The sequence below is a fragment of the Embiotoca jacksoni genome, unplaced genomic scaffold (genome assembly GCF_022577435.1).
Source record: "Embiotoca jacksoni isolate LCO1_2020_lvr unplaced genomic scaffold, fEmbJac1.0.p SCAF_3, whole genome shotgun sequence".
In the NCBI taxonomy this organism is placed as follows: Eukaryota; Metazoa; Chordata; class Actinopteri; family Embiotocidae; genus Embiotoca; species Embiotoca jacksoni.
Window position 1 is genome coordinate 21,784,608 of NW_027185381.1, and position 11,257 is coordinate 21,795,864.

At 40.6% G+C, this 11,257-nt stretch overlaps 1 protein-coding gene across 17 annotated transcripts in view; it reads left to right on the plus strand.

Moving 5' to 3' along the window:
- The window catches only part of mical3a (microtubule associated monooxygenase, calponin and LIM domain containing 3a), an 85,335-nt gene extending 75,057 nt beyond the window's left edge, over positions 1-10,278 (plus strand). For 13 of the 17 annotated variants that reach the window (XM_069162064.1, XM_069162047.1, XM_069162052.1 and 10 more), the window contains 5 exons: positions 694-744; positions 4,260-4,325; positions 6,946-7,045; positions 7,993-8,066; positions 8,160-10,278. In XM_069162064.1, coding sequence (XP_069018165.1) covers positions 694-744; positions 4,260-4,325; positions 6,946-7,045; positions 7,993-8,066; positions 8,160-8,344 — 476 coding nt within the window. In that variant the 3' untranslated portion in view covers positions 8,345-10,278. The remainder of the gene's footprint in view (positions 1-693; positions 745-4,259; positions 4,326-6,945; positions 7,046-7,992; positions 8,067-8,159) is intronic. The other 4 variants (XM_069162053.1, XM_069162057.1, XM_069162056.1 and 1 more) reach the window with 3 other exon arrangements.
- Positions 10,279-11,257: the final 979 nt, after the last annotated feature.

Genomic DNA, 11,257 nt, shown 5'->3' on the forward strand with positions numbered 1-11,257 from the left:
TAGTCTCTAAATGCAATCCGAATGTAAGAAATCAAATTGAAATTGGTTCGCAGGCTGACAACTTAATTATTGGAATATTTTCTGGAAATATTCGTAGTGGTTGAGCAACTTGACGCAGATATTAGTTGAGCTCGTATCTATTAAGGCATCTTATCTTTTTTTTTTATTGTGGTGTTGAAAATGTAAAACAACAATCTGGGAGCTGTGTCTGTCTTATCTGTTGTACTCAAAGGTCTCAACACACATTGATTGGATTGCACAAAACTGGAAAGTTAGTTGTTGCACTATGAACTAACTTCCACTTTGTCAAATTAAATAGTATAAAAATTGAACAATATCCTCAACACGTCTGCACATGAAACAAAACAGAAGGGGCCTTATGTCAAATTAAGCGGCCCAGTAAACAGCAATACAGCAAATCTATGTAACGATCTCTTATTATTTTGGGAAATGCAATGTACTGTCGTAATGCACAAGCTGAATGCATTATGCACTGTGGGTGAGTACTGATGGACTCTCTTTCTTCTGAGAGTTGCTACAGTGTGTGTATGTTTTGTGTCTGTGCGTTTGCAAGAATATGCATGACTTGCTGTCTTTAGAGAATTTTGTGTGTGTGTGTGTGTGAGTGTTTGTGTGCCCAGTTTGGGGCAGCGTGAAATAACTCCTATCTCTAATATATCCCTGTCATTGTAGACTATTGGGGAGATTCTAATTACAGTGAAATCCTGGACTTGCATCTGGGCGGTATGTATTTCAAATCTGTCGCTTTAAAAACTAACCTAATTGCTAACCTAATCTGTCCCTCCTCCTTACCCTGTATTTTATTTTTTTTACTACTTGAGCTTTGTACCCCTCATCTCTGGCTTGATTGGCTGGCTGACTGGCTGGCTGGCTGGCTTTTAGCCTCTGCAATACTTTCTGCTCCTTCCCCTACCCCCCCACCCCCCACCCCGCCACCCCGGGGGTTTGTAGTTCAGACGCTCTTTACATCAAACAGACATCAGACACTTGGCCACATGCTGTCCTCTTAAGATCGTTTTTGATCTATACAAACTTGTGAATGATAAATGAATGAATTAATAAGTCACTTTTATTTGTCACACCACAGCATGCAGACTGTACAATACAGGCTGCAAGGAGAGATTTCAAACAGCAAAGAGAGAAAATGAATATACATTCTTGATATCAAAGAAATGAATTTAGGACATCTTCATCAGCGCCAGCAAAATAAAAGAATAGCACCACCATTATATAAGGACAAATGATGCAGTTAAATATTTGACAAATGTTCATTATTACATAGTTTGTTAGATAAAAATGTATACAAATTGATACAAATTGTTTATTAAACAACATCATGACAAGTAGCAGCATGACGAGATCGGAAAACAGTGCAACTGGTTTACAGTTTCAGGCTGGCAATATCCCCTATTCAATCCCATGAAAAGACCAAAGCCACCAATGAATTGATCCAACTAACAAATATTGTTTGTTAAAAACCTAAAACAGGTTAATCTTCTGTTGCACCTGTCTAAAAATACATCAGTTACTCACACTGTTGCACCATGTAAGCACGGCATTGTTGTCTAGTTTGACTTCATCCCACATGCCTCTGTGCAGCCATACAGGAATACTTTTCTGGAGCTGGAAATACTCCCCATCAATGCACTTGTTACTGTTTTTCCTGCTTTTTACTCCCAAGTTGTTTATAGGATTGTTCAGTAGGAATGAAAACATTTGGCCCACAGTGCAACAGACAGGGTTTGAAAAAAAAAACAAAAACAAAAAAACAGAAGGTATATAGGAATACACCACCAGATTGTTGGTATTGATCTTTTCATGGCTGTCTTTGAATTTTTTAACAATAAGAAAGAAAAAACACCAGCCATTTCCTTCAGGAACTTCTTACAAAGAACACACAACTCTAAAGTCTGTGCCTTACCATCTTCTTTTTACTGTTAACTGTGTGACATTGACATTGTGACATTTCCAGGGCTGCTTTGATATGATATTGTGAATAACCCTGAATTTTACATTATTCAATCTAACTCTTTAGACTTGTTTCCTCTCATTTAGTCACGTTAGGAATTTGTACATTGCAGCTAGATTAATCTCTTGCATACACAGAATTTAGACCCTCCTCTGAACACACTGACTGGTACTAATACTAAATACTGATACTAAACTGCTGGCCTGGCTCTTAGCTTCCTCCCAGAACTCCTTGCTGCTGTAGTTCTGGTATTGCAGTCCCAACAATCGCTCCCCTGTCTCTCTCATACCTGCTCAGTTGCATAACTCCCCGAGTATGTATGCGTGTGTTTATGTGTTGTGCGTGCTAACAAGCACTGAATCAACCCCTAAACCTCAGCTGCCGTGTCTGAGCTGAGGTCGGTCCACAGTAAAAGCGTCCACTGTGTTTGGGCGAGACATCTCTGATGTTATCTCGCAGACTTGTTTGAATATGAGATGAATGCATCCTTTTTTTTTCTCCTCCCGCCTGCTGTGAAATCAGCGGGGTTTGTTTGGAAGCAGTGTTTGTTTTATAGTTATTCACTGTCAGTGGAATGCTGCAGCAGGAGGGAGGAAAATGTGCATTTCCTCATATCTGAGCAGGGCCTGTGCTTCTCTGTGGTTCGGTCCTGCTGGTTTGTTGCCACCCGTCAGACAGGAGATTGCGTGGAGATTTGACATAAAGATGAATAAACATGCATCAAAGCGTTTCACCCGAGCTGGTTGACCAGGGGCCTTTGCAGGGCCATGAGGTTTCATCAGTTCAAATCAGACTTGTTTCGTTTAAATATTTATGAGGTAATTTATTTCATGTACTACGTGAGACTGCTAAAACAGTTTTTAATCTTTCCTGGTGGGTTCTGTGTGTTCTGAATGCCTCATGGAAGAGGATTAGCCTGCTGGTAACTTTGTTAGTTATTTCTGTTGTACACTTACTGTGTTTGGTTGGGTGATGAAAAACTGTAGCATGTTAAGTGCACCCCAGACTGTGAGGTGCGTGGTTGAATTTGAGCCCTGCAGAAAGAAAACTCCAAAAACTAAAGCCCGGTTATTTTTTTTTAGTTAAATTCTGCTACTTTTATCTAATGCTCTGAATTTTAATCCCCACACTTTGATGATTGCTCTACAATTTAAGATTTATCGTGCATTAAGTGCAAATGATGCATCTCATCGCCATATTTGCATGATTTGGGGAAGCCATACATATTCTATTAGGTTTCCAATCTCTCCAAAACAGATATTTTAAAGTGTAGTTTTTCCTCTGTGATAGTCCTTTGTAGTAATTATTCAGCATTTCACTCTCCCCATCTTCTTCACCCTCCAACCCTCCAACCATGTTATTTTCCTATTATGTCACGTGCAACTCCGTATAAATGTGTAACTATGAAAGATCTGCTATCAACGTCTTCCTGAAGCTCCTTTCTCAATTCTTCACTTTGCATATATTTTACAGTCTTTATTTTAGAGTTTACAAAGCTAGCTTCCAGTGTCTGTCATCTTAAACATTTTTTTGAGAAAATATTTTTTACTGCATGCACATTAGAAAAAGAAAATCATAATTTGCACTTCAAAAGTACTTCAAAACTCACCACACAGGCTACAAATTCAGGTGTGTGGTCTATACATTTTCAAGTAGTGTTTACGAGGAGAGTCTCTTTAAAGAAGAAACCATTATGTGTGTCTGTGAGTGAGATGGCTCTCTTGATGATCAATAATGACTTTAATAATGGGATTCAATTGTTTTATGTTCTGTGATAAACACTGGCCATACATGTAGGCTATTCCTAGCTCGTAATTAGGTCCTGCCGCTTTATTGAAAGATTATCTGAAGAACTACGGCTGCAAGATCAAACAGGAGGATTATTTTCCCTGTCTGAGCTCTGGGTTTGTTGTTTTTTTTCATATTTCCCTCTCCTGTTTTTTATCCCCCTTTTTTCACATCTCACACCACACAGTTTATCTCTCCCACCTCGTCTCTCCAGGTGATTTGTCTTCTCCCTATCACGGTGCTCCTGTCCCGAGTTGATTTTCCTCCTTGGTATTTTCTTCCTCACCTTGTCCTTCTCCTTCCCCTTCCCCTTCCTCCTCCTCCTCCCTCCCACTCCCTTTTGGGTCTTCGCCTCTTTTTTTTTGTCTCTATGATATCTCCGTTCTTTCTCTCCTGCATTATTTTCCTCCACTCTTCCTCTCCCTGACAATGCACCCACCTACCATACTCCCTCACACTCTTTCCCTCTGTCTTGTGGAAGTTGAGCCCTTTGTGGGGATGCCACGCCGAAGACCACTCTCCTTCTGCCCCTGCTGTTCCCCTGAAGGTAACATAACCTCGCCGCACCTGCTGACAGTTGTGGCAGGTTACCTTGGCAACCGTAAGGATCTCCAGAACTGGGCTCGCCCCTTGCGCCTCTCCCCATTTTCCCTCACACCCTGTCCTCACCATTTGTTTAGGCTCAGTAGATTTCCCCAGAAGCTTCCCAAAACTCACTGAAGTACTACGGCATTTATTATGAGGACGTTGCAGTTGGAAAAAAAAAAAAAATCTCAGAATTTACATTTTGTTAGAAATGTTAAAAGTTGTATCTTCCCCAAACCAAGTTAAGAGCAGGGCAAATGCTGTTGTTACTCTAAACTGTAAACTGTGGACCAGCATCTCCACTCCTACTGGGTAGATGTTTGAGGCCTCAATAGATTTTTTTTTTTCCATTAGGGTTATGTGACCTGAAACTTCACAAAAAAAAATATGATTATCTTATCGCGAACTTCTTTACCAGAGCTAAAATATTACCCCCTGTAGGTTGTAAGCTACTTAGCAGGCCATGCTAATGTTTCCAGCCTATAGTAGGGCAGACAAACATGTGCTATTCTTTATCCTTCGGTTCTTATGCATTTGGATTTAAAAAAGGATAAAAAAAAAAAAAAGACACCAACCCCCTAATAATTGAAATACTATAATTTAGCCTGATAGGTTCGGTATGCCTAGATATAGTTGTTATGCTTTACCTGACCCATCGCTGTTTGGGGGCGTGGTTTATATGATGGTCAATTGTAGCAAAACACAACGTGAAGAAACCTGAGCAGCACAATTCATACTGATTTATCTACTACTTCTGTTGTAATGCAAGTTAAAATGATCATTTCAAATTGACCTTTTAAAACAATGAAGAAAATCATGTCTCTAATATTCTGAGTAGCTGCTGCCACATAAAGGGGAAACTACTCGGCCGCATCGTGTCTTTAATCAACAGCATGTGTTTTGTTTTCTGTTTGTCAAAAATGTCTTGTAAAACTGCACTGCAGTTGTTTTTAGGAATTCTGTTATTTATGCCTTGAATAAATGGTACGTGTCATGTCTTCGTAAAATGATAATAAAACTGAGCGATGAGCAGCTGAGACATGGCTAGCTCGTGGGCAAGTTTGTATTTTAGGGATTGAGAAACTTGCATGGTGTGTTGATTTGTATATACATTTTCAAGTCTTTCCACAAAACGAGTGTTAAAAAAAATGGATGGAGCATCTGGTTTGCTTTCGTATCTAACACCCGTCAATGTAAATTGTGCCTGAGCTTCCAATCCGTTTAAAGAAACATGGCTTTGTTTTTGTGTGCGATCCGTTTTTTTTTCTTTTTGTTGTTCTTTATTGTCGTTTATGCCCCCCTGTTTCCCGCGTGCTCTGAGCCCTGGGCTGAGGGGTGGTGGTGGTGGAACAGGCCGAAGTTAGTTTTAAGAGAAAAGAAAAACACCTGTTGTAGAATAGGTTTGGAAACAGCCTGGGTTTTGTAATTCCTCCTTTGTCTCTACATGTTGTGTTCCTCTCCAGTGTGAGCGGCTCTTCCCCAGCTTTGCCTCTCTGTCCCTTGTCTGTCAATTAGCAAAAGCTAGTCCTCGAGACCACAACCATGCAATTTATGTGTGCACCATGTTTTTCCCTTTCCGTTTTGCAAGAACCTCCTCTTCCCCAGCTAAGTATGTCACGCTGCATCAAGGTTTGCCTTCTGGTGCTCCACTGAAACCGCTTGGCTCCACCTGCTGCAGTCGGATAAATGAAAGGGTTACATCGCCCCGGCAGCAGATATTTCTGAGCATGCCACATAGAGCGGTCTCCTTTTGCATACAGAAGTGGGACTGCAGGAGAAGTGAGCAGCTGCTCGGCGCTCTATGACTGCAACGCAACATGCTTTTCCTCGGAGGCAGACTTAATAGAGGAGTGTGAACTTCGCTCTTGGTCTCAACGATAAGTCATCCCATGAACATTTGAACTTGTAATTGAATATGTAAAGACGGTCAATTTCATACATTTTCTTTCTACCCTCAAACTGCCGCGCATGAATGAGGTCTAAAAGGATTTTATTACTGCTGGGAGGGTCAATATGTGGGCAGGGGAGGATGAGGAATTTCCATAGCTCCTTGGGTTTACTTCTCTGTAATGTCTAAGCTTCTGATTGGTGTGTTTTTTTTTTTTTTTTTTTTTATTGCTACCCACTCTGAAAAAAAACAACTGATAGGAGGAGGTAGTTGCTCCCAGAGAGTAGCTACGTCTGACACAAGGGCCCAAACTGGCTAACACAAACTTTCAACTTTGCAACAACAGGTATCATTTGTATGCGTGTGTGTGTGTGTGTGTGTGTGTGTGCGCGCGTGTGTGGGGTTGTGTGCGTTTGTGTGTGTGTGTGTGTGTGTGTGTGTGTGTGTGTGCGCACTTGCTAAAGTTGAAACCCGTAGCTCCACGCCACCTCCTGTGTGCCATCTCCCCAAGTGTGGCACGACTGACCACGTTGGTGTCGAGTCCATTCTTCCACCTCACCATCCCTCAGCAAGGACATCCTGGCTTGGCTGTCGTTGCATTGCCCGTGTCGGTCCTTGTCTGTGTGACATCAGTGTCCTCCCGCAGTCGTCGGGGTTCTCACTCCCGCTCTGTACTTCCCTTCCTCTCCTTCAGGTATGGGCAAGAAGGACGACCCCAAACTAATGCAGGAGTGGTTCAAGCTGGTGCAGGAGAAAAACGCCCTGGTCCGCTACGAGTCAGAACTCATGATATTGTGAGTACATCACTGGACCGATGGGATGGATGAGCAAATCGATTAACTTATCATTTCCAGAGAGCATAGCTTAATTGTGTGTCATTTGTTGCTATGCCAACTCCTCTAGTAACCATGCAGCTAGTTGAAAAACTACTATTTGGTACACTCTTATATTGATATACTTTTTTATGTTTTGACTTGAAAATGTACTTAAATGGACATACTTTGGTGAACAAGACATCTTGACAACATGCATGTATGGCAATCTGGTAATTTTTTATCGTTATTATCAAAGTACATATGATGCTAAAGGGAACTCAGCGGCTCATTTTATCCTCCATTGATCTGAAGTTCTGGTCAAGTGGAAAATTTGACCTGTGGACGTTGCGAGTGGGACACGTCATGGAGTCACGGTGATTCCTGGATTCCTTGGGCCATAATTGTCAGTAAAAGTTGTTCTGATATTTTACTACCGATCAAACTGAGCAATGAACAGACCAATAAACAACATTGTCACCCCTATAGCCCCCCTGCGCTAGCCTGATTAAAATGTGACGCAACCTGCGATAATTGGCCTAATGACGCAATAATATTCCTCATGTAAGTCAATTGTAATCTAATAGAGACCTTGCAGATGATGAAATAGTACACTTTTATTGTTATTTTATTAGTTTATGGTTGATTGCCTTTTCTGAAGTCATAATCATTTTTCAGCACAATAATATGAAATGTAATATGCAAACCATTCAGAGAAACATTTTGATAACATTCTGACAAGTCTTTAAATTATCCAACATGATCTCTATTAGTTACTAAAGGCTTTTAGTTCAACGATTCATCTTTGGAACAACTGACATATTTTAGTGAATTCTTTGTAGATAACTGTTGATAAATATTGATTTTGAAAGCTACAGTTCATTAGTGAAGCAAACTTTTCATTGTTCTTCTTTCTGTCTGTCCCCAAGTGCCAGAGAGCTGGAGCTGGAGGACCGACAGAGCCGACTGCAGCAGGAGCTCAGGGAGCGGATGGCTGTGGAAGGTGAATCCAGGAATGATAGTGAGCTTACAGCCCACTCACTTCGGCGCCAAATCTTTATATCTGTGTAATCTCTTTTGATTCTTCGTCTCTCAGACCACCTGAAAACAGAGAAGGAGCTCGCTCAGGAGAAGCAGATCCTCAATGAGATGTTGGAGGTGGTGGAGCAGCGTGACGCCCTGGTGGCCCTCCTGGATGAGCAGAGACTTCGGGAGAAGGAGGAGGACAAGGACCTGGAATCTGTCATGCTCTCCAAAGGATTCAACCTCAACTGGGCCTAAAAAGAATTACTTGCTCATCAAGTTTCGGGAGAAGGGTGCGACTTGTCATCTCAGCCATCTTTGATATGAATGGTCTGCTGAACACCGACACGGGCAGTCGGTCCAAACTGTTACACCTACAGCAGTGAATGTGTAAAGATTCCTCCAACATAACACACACACACACACACACACACACACACACACACACACACACACACACACAATGGCTGCATTAGACATTGAAGCAGTCGGCAGCATTTACATATCCGCTGCCCAAAGGCAGTCCGAGTTAATCACTTTGCAGTTTTTGCTTGCACTCTCTCTCTGTGGGTGGAGAGGCGAGTATATTCACAACTTTATCATCCCCAGCCTTGAATTGGATCCTCTCAGGCGGGGTTGGGGGCGGGAGGGGGCTTTGGGAGAATGTTTAAAGACCTCATTCTCAATTATTTAAAGGGAAGAATGCAGTTCGGTCCTGCTGATGTAAAGGAATTGTAAAAAAAAAAAGAAACTCTTTTTTTTTGTGTATAGATGTTTAGAATAAGTCAAATTTTTTTCAACAGATGAGAATTCTCCTTTTTGTGCAAAGGACTGCTACAGAGGTATGTTTAAATGATGGAGCAATGTCTCCAGGCTCAGTCTTTTCAATCCAATTGAAGGACGGACATCCTCTGCTGAAGCTGCCTTTCTGACTTCAGCATCATAACGAACCACAAGTACGCCATGAAAGGCCCTTTTTTTTCTTTCTTTTTTTTCCCTACAGAGTGTCTAGTGAGTCAATACTAAGAATCCATTAAATATGGCCATGTCTTTTGTATGTATTTATTATCTGTGTTTGCATTCAACCGTTCAACTTTTTTTGTTTTGCATTCACAGGAGAGTGCCCAGAATCTCATTATCTTGCACTCGTACATAACTCCCATGCACTCATAAGCCATTGCATGTCAGGAACGAAGGCTGCAGGCACATAGAAGAAACTTGCATCGTCTCCATCTACGAGTACAGACTTACAAGAGACATGAAACATTACGCGTGACTAGATAATGATGGGCCTGTCCGTGAGATGCCATTCACTGTATATCACACTGACGGTTAACGTTTACAAACACCTGTTCATATTCTGTATTTTAATGGTTCCTGCTATAGTAAACCGTAGTAAGGTTACACAACTGTCGAAAGGATTATTGGAGAGAGCTGTTTTAACAATGTGATTTTATTAATGACTCTGATGTCACTGTTGTTAATGGGAGAGCTCGTCACGCATTTTGTGCCACAGGACTTTCTCTGTTCATGGACATGCTCTAGTATCTAAGGAGCACACCGCAGGGCACACACTGCACAACACTTACACAACAACACATGGCAGTGTTAATACTTCACCCTTGAACGAGATGCCTTTTTCATTTTCATTATCTGTGCTTAAGTTTTATTTTTGTTTCACATGTTTTTGAGGTAGTCACATCTGTGTATCCCACTGGAACATTTTATCAAATACTTTTGTATTGCAGGTCCCCAAACAAACAAACAAACAACAAATACATTTAAAATGGGGGCACTAATGGCATGCAAAGTGCTTAATGAGTAACTTGCATCAAACAGGAATATTATGGTTCATCTGGTGGGTAGTCAAATCTAATAGCCTTTCTTGGCCACTGTTTTACAGCATAGAAACACTAGAGGCTATATTTATGACTTGGTATGAGCTGTGAATAAAAGAAAAGTTACATAGTTTTAAGGGTTGTTGTTTTAGATGGCGTGTGATAAGTTTGACATGATTGTATTGATATTTATTAACATGTGTGCAAATTGTATTATATGTAAAGAAAATGAATCCTAATTTTTAAACTCTTCTGTTGACACATGACTTGTAATGTAAATGCTTCATGTAGCTAAAATTCATAGGGGTGTTGGATGTATGCTGAAAACAGCAATAAAACAATGCAGTTCTTTTACGTGTTTGTTGACTTAAATCCAACTTTTTGTTGTGTGGTTATGAACATGTTTCAGCTAAGAGTTAGGGCCAGCATTGGCTGATTTCTCCCTCCTTTGTGCCCTGGTCAGCTGGAGCTCTTACTATACCTTTCTCTCTAATGTCATAATGAGCAGAACAAGTCTAAAAGCTGTTTATTTTGGCAGAGAACATTATGTATTGTATGTAGCAGGTTAGAAATTAAAAGTGGGGAATATGATAAAACCACGGCAACTTAAAACAGTGCAGCAATTTAGTGATGCACTTCCATGAAGTTGATGGAATTACTGGAGACAGAACAAAGAGAATTGCTGAAAGATAAGTAGCACAGGCAGAGAAAACTGATTTGGAGTTCCTATTATCAAACATCAAAAATGCTAAATTTCCCATAATGCAGTCAATATAAGCTTTGTTTGAACCTTCCTGCCTGGTATATGTCCCATGTCTTCTGTTAAATATTCAAGTAGTCATATGGAAGGCTGTTTTAACATGTAAAAGGGATACTGGATATGTATTACATATATCCATAATTCAGTTCTTCAGAGTACAAAAGAACATTTTAGATGTTCACAATCACATTCTCTCTGGGACAAATCATGTCACTGTTGTCATTTATGTATATGGTACTAGCTCTATAAGTGAATTATGACTAGTCTAAACATAAATTGTACATATCTGTAGTTACATTTTCACTTGGATGAATGAAAGGTAATGATATCTCCAACTTGAGAACTGTCTCATCTAAATGGTTAATATCTGAAACTAGAATTATAAGTGGTCGTTAAGTCAGTTGCAGGTATTAGCCATCGGAATTGTGGAGGCTATTAAATGTTAAAACGGCTTGCTTAAAGTCTTTAAGCACAAGCCGAGATAAATCATATGACATCATCAGGGGGTTATTCTCTCACACTCAATTGTTGATTTTTACCAAGTGGAATGAGTGGCTTTTTGAAATGGCAGCA